General features: G+C 36.9%; 1 protein-coding gene across 6 annotated transcripts in view; it reads left to right on the top strand.

Annotated features, from left to right (window-relative positions):
- The window catches only part of CEP83 (centrosomal protein 83), a 171,455-nt gene that overhangs the window by 46,927 nt on the left and 108,655 nt on the right, over positions 1–15,873 (top strand). For all 6 annotated transcript variants that reach the window (XR_013401261.1, XM_077954768.1, XM_077954769.1 and 3 more), the window contains 2 exons: positions 8,327–8,419; positions 10,953–11,084. Coding sequence is in view for 5 of the 6 variants with exons in the window: in XM_077954768.1 (XP_077810894.1) it covers positions 8,327–8,419; positions 10,953–11,084 (225 nt within the window). In the remaining variant the exon portion in view is untranslated. The remainder of the gene's footprint in view (positions 1–8,326; positions 8,420–10,952; positions 11,085–15,873) is intronic.

The following is a 15,873-nucleotide window of genomic DNA, read 5'->3' as shown; positions in this document are numbered from 1 at the left end:
AAAAAGATAGCTGTTCGTAAGGAGCTTCTTAAAAGAGACTGTAAAAACAGTATGTGCACATAGTTTTTGTGTACCTCGTAAAGCAAATGGGTTTGTAAAGCAAAAGATGGTTATTTCCGAAGTGCTGAAGTACAGTTTCTTTAGATAATTTTCACACTATTCATTTTTTCATTTGTCTGGAAAGTAGACCAAAGCCAGACTTTAAACTCCAGTCAAATTTCCTGTAAATTTTAAATTAGTAGGTTCTCACGAATAATATTTTCCTGTATTTATTTAATCTCTGAAGAGCACCAGCTATTTATTTCTGCCTAACAATCTACTTGGTACAAATAATAAGGTATTATTAATATTAGAGTCAGAAGTTCAGAGAGTAAGAAGGCATCTTTCAAGTCACCTGTCTGGCATATCACCCAACTCTTAGATATCCTTTGACAGAAGCCTTGTAAGTTTGTCATTCAATAACTTTTTGAAATCTACCATTGCTGGGAACACCACGAAGCCTGGCTTGGAGCCTCCACTATGCTCACTGTTTCATTCCTAGGTATATTTAGGACATTTAAATATACAAATAGAAACCTCAGAAATGTAAATTGAAGAGGGAAATGTAATTTAAGCCTGTACAATCAGTGCATTAATTTGTTTTGCAAAAATTTAGAGCCTTGTGTGAATGGAAGCTGTGAATGCTGAACCCAAGATATTTGAGAGATTCTTCAGGTATTATAAATTTAATTCTGTTTTGTGAGAGTGACATCTAAACGTGATTATTTGTACCAAGCACATCCAGAAAGTAAGTAAAGCACATCCAGAAGGCTGGAGTAGCTATATTAATATCAGATAAAAGAGACTTCCAAACAAAGAGTATCACTAAAGATAAAAAGGACATTTTATAATGAAAAGAAAGGGTCAATTCTTCCAGAAGATGATACCTTCAACAAGTAACTATGTCTCTATGCCTAGTTTTCTCGTGTGGTAAAGGGGATAAAAGTTTCTGCTTAACAAGAAGAGTTGTGAGGACTAATGAGATAACATCTACATTTTTACTACCATACTTGCCACATAGTAAATATTCATAAATGATGACCTGTTTATTTGAATTCAGGCTCCATGAAGGCAGGAACTTTTTTTCAGTGTGTCTTCAGTGTTTAGGATAATGCCTAGTAAACACCTATTTGTTGAATGAATGACATGAAAAATTGAAATAAATGAATGAATTGGGATTGTTGTTCATATATTGCACTGTCTGTTTCTAACATACCTAGAGCCTCAGCATGTTAGAGTTGGTAATCATCTATTTTTTCTTTGAATCTATTATGGGTCAAGTTGTATCCCCAACCAGGATATGTTGAAGTCCTAACTCCTAGTACCTCAGAATGTGACCTTATTTGGATGTAGAGTCATTACAGATATAATTTGTTAAGTTGATGAGGTCATATTGGAGTATGATGGGCCTTTAACTCAGTGTTACTGGTGTCCTTAAAAAAAGAGGAGAAGAGAGATGGAAACAGATGGGTTTGAGGGGAACACTGTATGATGGTGGAGGCAGAGATTTAAGTGCTTCAGAAGCTTCCTAGAAAGAGGCAAGGAAAGATTCTTCCCTGCAGATTTTACGGGAAGAAGGCCTGTCAACACACCCTGATTTCAGACTAATAGCCTCCAAAACTGTGAAAGAACAAACTTCGGTTATTTAAAGCTGCATGGTTTCTGGTATTTTATTATGGCAACCTAGGAAACGAATACACTGTCCAAAGCAGAATCCCTTTTGGAACGTCTTTCATACAGGACTCTTCATTCTCTGCTTCAGTGCTTTCAGTGCTAGAGAACCTGGTGAACTTTTTAAAGTGATCCGATTGTATTTATAGATTAAAGTATGTTAAACATTTTCCGTCTCCTATTAAAATGAAGTCATCTACGCTATAGCCTCCCTGTTGATAACTTTGCATGTTCCTCCAAGTGAAAACTTCCCAAATGTTTGCTCACAAATATAGTTTATCTAGTAAGGCTTCTGTTTTTTAAGATACACATATCTAGTTTCTGTGTGATATTTATTTGGCAAAAATAAGCTAAAGAAACAATCATGTATACATATGAACACATATTTTGAAGCAATTTAGTTATTTATTTAATGGATGCTTGAAATTTACGTGAATTGTAAGTTTAGAAAAGTAATTTCAACAAAGATCAAGAAATATTTCAATGAAAGTTTATGAAAGGAGATTATTTTTAAAATATACATGCATTATCTAGTCTACCTACAAAAATGCTTTTTCTAAGATTTAATGTCATCTCTTTGACTTTTATAGGAAAAAGATACGAGATTCATTTAAAGAACACTTCTGCATCAGTAGTGAATGGGAATGATAATAGTGCCTAGCTCATAGGATGACTATAAGGATGAAATGAGACAATGCATGGAAAGTGTTAGTTCAGGCTGAGCATGGTGCACTTTGGGAGGCAGGAGGATCACTTGAGGCTAGGAGTTCAAAACCAGCCTGGGTAACATAGTGAGACTCTGTCTCTAAAAAATAAAGTTAAATAAATTAGCCTGATGTAGTGGCATGCACCTGTAGTCCCAGCTACTAAAGAGGCTGAGACAGGAGACTTGTTTGAGCCTAGGAGTTTGAGGCTTCAGGGAGCTGGAGCCTGGGCAACACTTTACCCTGGGCAACAGCGTGAGACCCTGACTCTTAACAACAAAAAAAAAAAACAATAAAAATGAAAAGAAACTTGTACTGTTGATAAATGCTAACGAAAAAGAGGTCTCATTTTTTCTGAAACCAATAAAAAGGTACAGTTTCTTCAGCGAGAAATACAGTTTTCACCAAGGACCCAGAGATTGTAGTATTTTGTTTCTTATTTATCAAGCAATAACTGAGAATTTTAGAGCAGGCTAAAAACAAATGAAAATTTGAAGCGGGAAAAAAAATCACAGGAAAAGGAATTGTGATGGTAGAAATTCATAAAAAAGAAGTATTAGTATGGTACTTTGATCTAGTAAGTGGTCAGTACATGTTGTTATTGTGTTACTATGTACCATGTTAACAAAACCTTTTTACATATGGGGATCATTTGATATATTCTAATAAAACTAAATGAAAATTACTTTACCAATGATTAATATGCTCTTTTTGTGCTAATGAAAACTATAACCTAGTATACAGTTTCCCATTTTGTTTTGACTGTTGGGAAGCTCAGATCAAAATATAATACTCAGTTTCAGTCATTAATTTATTAAGAATGTTTGACATAGCAGTATTTACCTTCTTAAAGTATTCTTTGTAAAATATTGGCCTTTTTTAGATTATTAAATGGCAAGTACTGCAGTGTTAAAGATTTGTTTTTATAGATTTAAAATAGATAATGACACCTAGACTGTTGTATGGTAAAGCATTCTTATGTTTCTTTGGAGACAAGTAGTGGCAATATTCCATTAGAAGTCTAAGACACTGCTGGGCGCGGTGGCTCATGGCTGTGATCCCAGATCTTTGGGAGGCCGAGGTGTGTGGATCACCTGAGATCAGGAGTTCGAGACCAGGCTGGCCAACATGGTGAAACTCTGTCTCCATTAAAAATACAAATATTAGCTGGGTGTGGTGGTGCATGCCTGTCCTCCCAGCTACTCGGGAGGGTGAGGCATGAGAATTGCTTGAACCTGGAGGCAGAGTTTGCAGTGAGCCAAGATCGTGCCACTACACCCCAGCCTAGGCGACAGAGCGAGACTCTTTCTTTCTCAAAAAAAAAAAGGTAGTCTAAGACAGAATATTTTTTCCTAAAATGGGATGGGAGAAATCCTCTAATTCAGTCAGTGTCTTTGGTTTATGTGTGCTTTGGAGATATAGGGGATAAGAGAGGGAGAGATGGGGAGAGACAGAGGAAGAGAGGATTTATTATGTGGGTATTTGTTTTTAATAAGATTCCTAGGAGTTAAGAAAAAGTTAGAGATCATTTGTCAGAGACCTCAGATCAGAAGACCCCTAAACTGTTGTATGCTGTTAGATTGCTCAGGCCAGTCGTGAGGTGCACACCATTACAGAATTTAAAGCACTGTTGTTTCCAAGAGGCATCTGTGATGTAATTGAACATATAATATTAGGAGCTGCATGGATATTGTGCAGCTGCATCACTCTACAGGGTAGTGAGCACAGGTTATCTTTGTTCTTTGTAATGCACCTTGTCTGGTTTTTTGGCTGCTCTTCTCTTTATTGCTGGTTTTAAGCAATTTGATTGACATACTTTGCAGTTTTCTTTGTATCTGTAGTGCTTGGGGTTTATTGAATTCCATAGGTCTATGAGTTGACAGTTTTTATCAAACTGAAAATTTTGGAGATTACTTCTAAAAATATTTTCTGTCTCCTCTTTCACCTCGTTTGGAGACTCTTAATTACATTCTAATATTAGACCACTTAAAGTTCTCCCATAGCTTGCTGATCTTGTTTATTAATTTATTTTTAGTATTTTTTGTCTCTGTGCTTCATTTTGGTTAGTTTCTCTTGCCATGTTTTCAGATTCATTGATTTTCATTGATTTTTTTCTTCTGCAATATCTAACCCGCCTTTAATTCCATGCAGTGTAATTTTCATCTCTGGAAGTTCAATTTTGGTCTTTTTTTTTTTTTTGAGACAGCGTCTCTCTGTGTCGCCCAGGCTGGATGCAGTGGTGTGATCTCTGCTTACTGCAAGCTCCGCCTCCCAGGTTCATGCCATTCTCCTGCCTCAGCCCCCCGAGTAGCTAGGACTACACGTGCCCGCCACCACGACTGGTTAATTTTTTTATTTTTTATTTTTATTAGAGACAGGGTTTCACCATGTTAGCCAGGATGGTCTCAATCTCCTGAGCTCGTGATCTGCCGCCATGGCTTCCCAAAGTGCTGGAATTACAGGCGTGAGCCACCTTGTCCGGCCTTGGTCTTTTTATATCTTCCTTATCTCTATCTAACATGTTCAGTCTTTTCTCTAGTTCTTTGAACATACGGAATTCAGTTACAGTAACTGTGCAATAAAATTTCAGTGACATTGTATCATTTCTGGGCCTGTTTTAAGTTTATCCCCCCTGCTGCTAACACACACACACACACACACACACACACACACACACACACACACTCTCTCTCTCTCTCTCTCTCTCTCTCTCTCTCTCTCTCTCTCTCTCTGTCTGTTATGCTTCTCTGCATGCCTGGTAAATTTTTATTGGATGTTAGATATTGTGAACTTTCTTTTTAAAATGCTGGAGTTGTTTTGTTGTTTTGTTGTTGTTTTTGTTTTGTTTTTGAGATGGAGTTTCACTCTTGTTCCCCAGGCTGGAGTGCAATGGCGTGATTTCAGCTCCCTGCAGTCTCCACCTCCCAATATTTTTATATTCTGATACATGTTCTTGAACTTTATTTTAGGACACAGTTGAATTATTTGGAAACAGTTTTATCTTTCTAGGTCTTGCTTTTAAGTTTTAAGTGGGAGCCAGAGTAGTATTTAGTGTAGTGCTAATTATTTCCCACCACTGACGCAAGATTCTTCTGACTACTATAACAATTTCCTTATGAAATGAAGGATTTTAATCTGATTTGGGGGAACAGAAACTATTCTTAGGTCTTTGTGAGCTCTGTGTATTCATCCTTCTACTCCTTTCAGGTGTTTCTTTGCCTAGCCTTAGGTAGTTTCCTTGCACACATGTGCTAATCAGTACTCTACTGAATGAGTCAAGACTTTTTGTAGGTCTTCATAGTTATCCTTCTGTGCCCTCTTTTCTCTGCTACCCTGTCTTAGGAATCTAACCACCGCAGTGTCCCTAGATGCTCAGTTTCATCTCCTCAACTCAGGGAGTCCATCATAACTGCATGGGTATCCTTTCCTGTGCCAGGTCCTGAAAACTCTTAAAGCTCATCTTCTATGTTTTGTGCCTCTCAGGGATCTGCCTTTTGCTTTCTTATGTCTAGTGTCTTGCAAACTGTTTAATTTTTGTCTGTTCTTTGGTTTGTTTCAGGCAAGAGAGTGAATCTGGGCTCTTACTCTACCTTGGCTGAAAGGCTTTTTACTTTCAGTTAACTTTCAGTTTTGGAAATCTCAAACATGTAATGCATTCCCATGTACTCATCATCTAGCATTAATAATAATTCTCTCTGAGCCAGGCTTGTTTTATCTACTACTTTGTTCCACCCACTCCCACTTTTTTCCTCAATGTCTCTGGATTATTTTGAATCAAATCATATTGTTTCAACAAATAATTGAGTATATATCTCTATAACAAACCAGTGCAGTCTCTCTTAAAAGCATAACCACAATACCTTCACCATATTTAAAATACTTATTCATTAATACCTTTTAATATCCCATCTTTGTTCCGGTTTTCTTAGTTTTCCCATGGTTTTGCTTGCTTAGTTTTGAAGTTAGATCATTTGAAACAGGAGCCATGTAAGCTTTACCTATTAATCTCTTCCTTTTAATTGCTACCTCGTCTTAGTTTGGACTCTTGATGTTGTCACCCAGACTTGATACTTGATACCGTAAACCAGATTATGACATGAGTTTTCTATCTGGTTTCTTTGGCTCCATTTACTGCCTCTTCTTCCCACAGCTACAGCTACTCTCCCACTAAAGCTTTTGATTCATCTTGCTTCTTTGTAAAATATGGATATGGTAGTGTCACTCTTAAGCTTAAAAACCTTCAATAAATAAGGTACAGAAAAATATATGTACAATATCCTTTTTGTATAGAAATCAAAAGTGATATGTATGCTTGTGTATCTGGAGATTGTTTTAGGAAGGGTACATAAGAAGTTATTAACAATGATTGCTTCAATAGAAGAAAATTGGATTACTGAAGTGAGAAGACCTTTTAAGCTTTTGTTTGAATTATTTATGTAATTATATATATTCATTTTAAATAAATTTTTAAAGTAAATACTATTGAATACCAAATAAATAATAAGAGTCTAAACCTGGTATTCAGGAACCTTTCACTCTTTGGCTGCAACCTCTTTTCCTTTTGTTTCCAGCCAGGGTACAGCCCTCCAAGGTGGCATTTGGAAATGTTACAGTGTTTAGAGATTTCTACCAGTGTGAATATAGGGACCCACAATTTTAAATTTTCTGTAGTACTTAATGTGGTCCCATTCAAAATGGCTTTAACTCACCTTTGAGAATTGCTTTTCTCCCATACAGTCTCTGACACCCAGGCAAATTAAAATGTTACCTGGCTTGAGTTTGGGTTCTGTAAGCTTTCTATATAAGGGTTCTGTATAAGCTTTAGTTTTTCCATTCCTTTGATGCATCATGCCTTCTATCCTAAATGTGTTTTCTCTTTTTTACCTGTCTGGTAAGGCTGTATTGCCTACTTTTATAGTTATTTGTGGGTATGAGTTATTTTTAACACTAGAGTTTGAAGTTTTTATGGGGAGATATGTGCTTCACCTGAGTTTTTGTGATCTTTATAAAGTTATTTAGATACCTTGTATGCCTCAGTGTAGCTATACTGTGGGATTGTTCTAGGAATTAAATCAATGAATGCATATAAGGTGCTTAGAACAGGATAGTATGTAGGTTACAGTGCATTGTACAATGCTTTATATATAGTATACTCTCCATTCAGTAGAATGTAATATTTTGAACATAGTATTTGGACTGTTCATAAAAAAATAAACTGAACATTATCATTTTTGTAGAAATTAATATAAATACAAACTGTAGACTTTTTTTTTTTTTTTTTTTTTTTTACAGCTGGCATTTGTTCCTCATTCATTCGTGAAATAGTGTAGTTGAGTGGTTCCTATGTGCCAGACATTCGTGGGAGGTATTGGGAATACAATGGTGAATAAAGACTGTGTCTTCCCATATGAGGCTTACATAAATATTTAATTGCTTATTAAAATATGAGTTCTATAAAAGAGTGTGACAAGGAGAAGCCTAAATTAGGTACAGTGTGAGAGTACAAATGAGCCTTTTCTAATTGAAAATAAGTCTGAAAGGTTCTCTTTGGTATAACAAATTGTTACACCTTTATTTTGCCTGCTTTGGAAAATAACTAGACTATTAGCCATTGTATACAACATGATAGTCTTAGCTACCAACATAGTTATTCCTAACAATAGCAATAATAATCAGTAACTGTCTTTACTTCATGTTAATGGAATTTTTGACATCTCCAAGAGCCTGAAATTGAGATTCTTAAAGTATTATTTCAAATGATGATTCTATTTGTATAGTGATGACTATAAAAATAACTATATTGTGAAAACTTTCATGAATTCCATTTTCATAATTAGGAGAGAGGCTTTGAAATATGGAGAATTCTTGATTTTAATGTGATTTTATATTGTTTGCATTTCTCTACATATTAGATATTAACTCCACAAAAATTGGAATTGCTAAGAGCCCAAATACAACAAGAATTAGAAACTCCAATGAGAGAACGTTTTCGGAATCTAGATGAAGTAAGTAACTTACGTTGTTTACTGTGCATTTATCCTCATGGGATAAAAGTCTCGATGAAAAGCATCATTCCCCTACTCCAAAACCCTGCAATAGTTCCCCCTTTTACTCAGTCATTACAGTGGCCTCTAAGGCTTAACAGGATTGGACTCCCATTACCTCTCTTATCTCCTTTCCTTTTTCCACATTGGCCTACTGATGTTTCTTTGACACTCCAGAATTGGTGCATTTCTTTAATTTTATTTTTAGTTTTAATTAAAAAAAACTATCTTATTTTGAGATAGAGTCTGGCTCTGTTGCCCAGCTGGAGTGCAGTGGTGTGATCTGGACTCACTTCAACCTCCACCTCTCAGGTTCAAGCGATTCTCTTGCTTCAGCCTCCCAAATAGCTGGGATTACAGCCACTTGCCACTGTGCCTGGCTAATTTTTGAATTTTTAGTAGAAACGGGGTTTCACCATATTGGCCAGGCTAGTTTCGAACTCCTGATCTCAAGTGATCCACCAGCCTTGGCCTCCCAAAGTGTTGGGATTACAGGCGTGAGCCACCATGCCCAGCCAAATTGGCACATCTCTTCTGCCTTGAATACTCTCCCTCCAGATATGTCGTGGCTAACTTCATCTCTTGTAAGTCTTTGCTAAAATGTCACTTTCTCAGTGGGGCCTACTTTGACTGCTCCCGTCTACCTATTTAATATTGCAACCTGCCTTTCCCATTCCTGCTTAGACCTTTAGACCTCCTTACCTTGCTCTGTTTTTCATTTTCTTTCTGGTATGCATACCTTCTACTGTGCTATATAATTTACTTATTTATTGTGTTTATTTTCTGTTTTACCACCTCTAGAATGGAAGTTGCATGAGAGGAGGAACCTTTACCTGTTTTGTTCATTGTTATATTCCAAGTTCCTAGAACAGATTTTGGTATACAGTAGGTGCTCAATTAATATTTGTTGAAAGAAAGAATGAGTTTCATGCCACTTCATAAAAGTAAAAATCTGTTACAGTTTTACTTCAGGTTGAGACTAGTCTCCTTTGGTGAAGTGTTGGTGTAGTATGATTAAATGCTTAATAAAGGGGACAGGATAAGACTGCAGATAATAAGTATATTAGATACTTGCTAGACATTTTATATATGTTACCTTATTTAACAAATATAGCTGGCCTTATACATACAAATGATTATTGTCTCCTTCAAAATGGGCCCCTTTGGAGAGCTATAGTCTAGTGATGTGGTCATTACCCAAAACAGTGTAGAATCGTCTTTTATAATGGCTTACTGGCTTGATAATATGATCTTTCTAATACACACCTAGTGGCAAGCCATTATGGTTGGGGAGTAGATTTAATTTTTGTAAATAAACAAAATTTGACCCAAGATAAGTGATTAATTTCAATACAAGCTTTTTTTTTTTTTTTTAAATCAAAGCAAAGTGTATCTGTAGTAAAATCATGAAACCCATTTTCTTGGTTTATAAACTGGCTTAGAATTCTTTGAACTAAAGATTTTTGGTGAGCTGGGTGTTTTAGGAGACATGCTTTCTTTGTTCAGTCGAATTTTTTGTTAGCGTCTTCTGTATCTTTCTGCTCTGTTGCCTGAGTTTCTCGTTGGGTATTCAGAATGCCAGCAGCTTTCATAGAGTAGTGTTAGGAAGCAGGATGAGGGCACTCCAAGGAATTGCATGTGTTCCTGGTCAGTCAGTAGAGATGATGCTGCATGTATTCTTCAGGTTGGTGTGTTGAACTATCATTGTAATATTTAATTAGATGTTAAGTTGCTGTACTAAATATTACAATAACCTTTTATCTCTCTTGAATTTGTTTTACTTATACTAAATTATACGTTTAAAAAATCTATCTTTTGAAAGGTGTGCTGCATTCTTACATGTTGTTTAAGTCCAGAGATTAACACTTTCCTCATACTATACACTTTTATTATAATGATTATAATGAGAACCAGTGAAGAAATAAGATTAATTGAATGGTAATTTACTTTTTGGGTATCTTTTCAGGAATGTACTAATTCTATATGTAGGATACTTGTTATGAGGACTTTTCCAAATTCATTTGTATTTCTGTTAAAATTTATTTTTTACTTTTAGAGTGGCTGTCATTATAATGTAATTTAAAATTATATTTGTTTTTGTTTTTTTTTTTTTTTTTTTTTTTTGAGACGGAGTCTCGCTCTGCCGCCCAGGCTGGAGTGCAGTGGCCGGATCTCAGCTCACTGCAAACTCCGCCTCCTGGGTTCATGCCATTCTCCTGCCTCAGCCTCCCGAGTAGCTGGGACTACAGGCGCCTGCCACTGCACTCGGCTAGTTTTTTGTATTTTTTAGTAGAGACGGGGTTTCACCGTGTTAGCCAGGATGGTCTCGATCTCCTGACCTCGTGATCCGCCCGTCTCGGCCTCCCAAAGTGCTGGGATTACAGGCTTGAGCCACCGCGCCCGGCCTAAAATTATATTTGTAAAAGTGATCATTGGAGTGAGTACAAATTTTGTTTATAAATCTATGATAAATTGCATTCTCCCTTTAATTTAGGAGGTGGAAAAGTATAGAGCTGCATATAATAAGCTTCGCTATGAACATACATTTCTCAAGTCAGAATTTGAACACCAGAAGGAAGAGTATGCACGTATTTTAGACGAAGGAAAAATCAAATATGAATCAGAGGTAAGTGATTGATTATACGAGTTTCTTCATTATTGTTCTAGTCAACACAATTTTATAATTATATATTTTTAAAAATTTCAAATTAGAGTTGATTGCATAACTTCATTAATTAATGGTGGAGTATTCATCATGATTTTCATCAGCTCCATATCAGCAGTTTTCTTGTGAAAGTTCTGTTTTGACTGTAGATTTTTAAAATTCTATTTATCTTTTATTTTGTCTCAGCCAATGGAGATAGACAACTTTGGGGAATTTCATTATACAAAGTCTTTTGTCTCATATAGCCACAGAGATGGACTTCTCTCTGCAAATATAGTTAGTGTGATTCCTTAGTTAGCATTGTTCTTTCTGCTTCTTGGAACCAAACCACATATAGGAAAGCTCTAACTGTCAACCTGTGCACTTTGATATAAACAAGGAGTTTATACCTTAAAGTGTACCCATCAACTTCAAGAAGTAGACTTTGTTTTTTCTGCCATTTGCAACTGGAGCGTTCTCTCTATGCTGCCTACACCATATATTCCTACTTCATCTCCATTGCTTTTGGCAGCCTTTCTACTCGTTTTGTGGTTTGTCTCCTAGTTTTGCCCAAAATGGGGTTACTGTTTTTCATTCCTTGTGTTGCTTTTGGAATATTTTTCAAATGGAAGAGAGAAATACTAGTTTTATCCTGCCATATTCATAAAAAATAGGTTGGTATCTATCGTTTTGTGAAATATTCTCTTTACAAACGTATCTACATTTTAAATTTATTGCATTGTCTTTATTTGGAATTAAGAGTTAAAATATACTTACCTTCCTTTACCAATTACTAAATATTTACAGTGTTCTGGGCATTTAATAAAAACTAAAACTGTTCTACTTGGATCAGACTGTTTTATTCTTATTAGTGAGCAAACTGCTATGAGTGTTTCATCTGTAAGAAACTATATGAACCTTGGATCATTTGTGTCCATTGACAGTGTAGTACCAGAACACTATAAATATTTATAATAGTTTTTTTGCATTTAAAAAAACTCTTTATAACTTTAAGGCTTTAAGTGCTTTATTCATATATTATCTCACTTCTATTACAATAGTCAGTGAGATGAGGCAGGACTGTCTTATTTGATTGATTGATCAAGAGAAAGTCTTGCTCTGTGGCCCAGGCTGGAATGCAGTGGCACAATAATAGCTCACTGTAACTTAAGCTCAAGTGATCCTCCTGCCTCAGGTCCCCAAGTAGCTAGGACCACAGGCATGTATTACCTCATCTGGCTAATAAAACAAACAAACAAACAAAAAATATAAAAACTCTTGTAGAGATAGGGCCTTGCTATGTTGCCCAGGCTGATCTCGGGCTACTGGCCTCAAGCAGTCCTCCTGCCTCAGCCTCTCAAAGTGCTGGAATTAGAGGCATAGGCTATTGTGCCCAGCCCTTATTTTCTTCATTTTAAATGAAACTGAGGCACAGGATAAGTGAATTTATTGGGGGAACTCACCCCCAATATTTCAATGTAGGTTCTTTCTATTTTCCATAAGTGTCGGCCGGCTGAGAAATAAAGAGAAAGAGTACAAAGAGAGGAATTTTACAGCTGGGCCTCTGGGGGTGACATCACATATCGGTAGCACTGTAATGCCCACCTGAGCCTCAAAGCCAGCAAATTTTGTTAAGGATTTCAAAAGGGGAGGGTGTGTAAGAACAGGGAGTAGGTCACAAAGATCACATGCTTCGAAGGGCAAAAAGGAGAACAAAGATCACAAGGCAATGGGCAAAAGCAGAATTACTGATAAGGGTCTATGTTCAGTGGTGCATGCATTGTCTTGATAAACATCTTAAACAGCAGAAAACAGGATTCGAGAGCAGAGAACTGGTCTGACCCCAAATTTGCCAGGGTGGGGTTTTCCAATCCTAGTAAGCATGAGGGTACTGCAGGAGACCAGGGCGTATTTCAGTCCTTATCTCAACCGCATAAGACAGACACTCCCAGATTGGCCATTTATAGACCTCCCGCTAGGAATGCATTCCTTCCCCCAGGGTATTAATTATTAATATTCCTTGCTAGGAAAAGAATTTAGCGATATCTTCCCTACTTGCACGTCTGTTTATAGGCTCTCTGCAAGAAGAAAAATACGGCTCTATTTTGCCTGACCCTGCAGGCAGTCAGGCCTTATGGTTGTCTTCCCTTGTTCCCTGAAAATCACTGTTATTCTGTTCTTTTTCAAGGTGCACTGATTTCATATTTTTCAAACACACGTTTTACAATCAATTTGTACAGTTAACACAATTATAGTGGTCCTGAGGTGACGTACATCCTCAGCTTATGAAGATAACAGGATTAAGAAATTAAAGTAAGACAGACATAAGAAATCATAAAAGTATTAATTTGGGAACCGATAAATGTCCATATTAAAATGAAATCTTAATAATTTATGTTCCTCTGCCACGGCTCCAGCTGGTTCCTCCATTCGGGGTCCCTGACTTCCTGCAACATGAATTGTTCAAAGTCTCAGAGAAAGTCAGCAGCCAGGTTATAGTAGAACTCAGATGTACCCACAGCCCACATGTTTTATTTGTTATTGTTTTCATTTAATGTCATTATATTATATTGGCATATGCCATAACATTTACAAAATGCCCATTCTCTCCAGCTTCAGCTGAAGAGGGAGTAGGGAGGCCAGACATAGACTAAGTCCATGTTCAGTGTTGCACTCCTACACTTTGCACAAAGAAGAATTTGTAGTCTCCCACACAGACCCTCAAACCCACAAACCAGTCCACCACTCACAGTCCATATGCCCTAAACCTGGGTCTCGACAATGTGTAGTCAACACAAATCCTAGACCTTACCCATTGGAAGGTAACTGGCAGTTTGAAGTTGCCATTCTGATTATGGGCCATCCAGCAACTGCAAATTTTGTTAAGTAGCCAGTTGATCTACACTGCATGTGGTATAAAGAGTTTTGAATCCAAGGAATTACATGTAAAAATTATCTTGTGGAAAGTAGGAATGATAAAGATTGCTAGCCTAAAACGAAGATTTAGTATATTGAAGAGAAAACACTAAGGTTTCATATAGTGGTGCTTTATTTTATACTTTCCTTTTAAAATCTAATGATGATATTTATCTGATAAGGATTATTTGTATTTTCTAGTTTCTTAGTTTTGTTGTTTTTCAGATAGTGAAACCTGCATTTGAAATCTGATGACTAATCTATTTTTCACTTATGAAGGACTAAGTGATATTCATTAAAATTTTTAAGGGGTTGGTATAATCATTAATTTATCATTATTATTATTATTATTGTTATTTTTGAGATGGAGTCTTGCTGTGTCACCCAGGCTGGGGTGCGGTGATGTAGTCTCAGCTTACTGCAGCCTCTGCCTCCCAGATTCAAGTGATTCTCCTGCCTCAGTTTCCCAAGTAAGTGGGATTACAGGCAGGGGCCACCAGGCCTGGCTAATTTTTGTATTTTTAGTAGAGATGGGGTTTCACCATGTTGGCCAGGCTGGTCTCGAACTCCTGACCTCAAGTGATCCTCCCACCTCAACCTCTCAAAGTTCAGGGATTACAGGCATGAGCCACCACACCTGGCCATCATTAATTTTCATATGTGATGTTTTATGATAGTCTTAAGAATCTGAAGATAAACTGCTAGCTAAGAAGGTGGAAAAGTAAGACTGACGTTTCTTTCATTTTACTTCCCAATTGATTATGTAGGAGCAGTATTACTGAGTGGATAACTGTGGATTTACTTTTGTTCAATTACCTTCATACTTGATTTTCTATATACAAAAACAGTAAAAACCTGGTGAGATGATTGTGGATCATGAAACAGCAAATACAGTTTCAAATATACTTTATAGAAACAACAAATTTAGTTTGAAAACTTCAAAGTAGAGCTGACTCTTGTCATCTTCTATTTTTACAATTTAGTGTAAAAGGAATTCATGGAATAAAAATATTTGGATTTTCTTGTGTTAATTAGGACTTATACAATACTTGCACGTTTTTACTTATACAGATGAAAGTAATGGTGTTCTTTAGTGTGTTGGTTCTCAGGGGAATACTTTAGGAAGATTTAGGAATACACATGTCCCTGATGATATTATAAACTAAAAAGAATATATGAAATAATATATGAAAGAACATATCTCATCTTACAAATAAATACAGTGTTGGCCAGGTGTGGTGTCTCACATTTGTAATCCCAGCATTTTGGGAGCCTGAGGTGGTAGGATCACTTGAGGCCAGGAGTTCAAGACCAGCCTAGGCAACATAGCAAGACCCTGTGTCTACAAAAGAAATATATATATATATATATATATTTTAATGAGCTGGGCGTGGTAGTGTGCAGCTGTAGACCTAGCCACTCAGGAGACTGAGGTGAGAGGAATGTTTGATTTCAGGAGTTCCAGGCTGCAGTGAGCTATGATTGTGCCGCGTACTGCAACCTGGGTGGCAGAGACCCCCATCTCAAAAAAAAAAAAAAAAAAGAAAAAATAATGTCGACCGGGTGCTGTGGCTCACATCTGTGATTCAGGCACTTTGAGAGGCTGAGGCAGGCGCATCACGGGGTCAGGAGATCGAGACCATCCCGGCTAACATGGTGAAACCCTGGCTATACTAAAAATCCAAAAATTAGCCTGGCATCGTGGCACACGCCTATAGTCCCAGCTACTCAGGAGGCTGAGGCAGGAGAATCGCTTGAACCCACGAGGAGGAGGTTGCAGTGAGCCAAGATTGTGCCATTGCACTCCAGCCTGGGTGACAGAATGAGACTCTGTCTTTAAAAAAAAAAAAAAAAA

Source organism: Macaca mulatta, chromosome 11, assembly GCF_049350105.2.
Source record: "Macaca mulatta isolate MMU2019108-1 chromosome 11, T2T-MMU8v2.0, whole genome shotgun sequence".
NCBI lineage: Eukaryota > Metazoa > Chordata > Mammalia > Primates > Cercopithecidae > Macaca > Macaca mulatta.
Note: the sequence above shows the minus strand (reverse complement) of the source record. Positions and strands in the feature narration are given on the sequence as shown.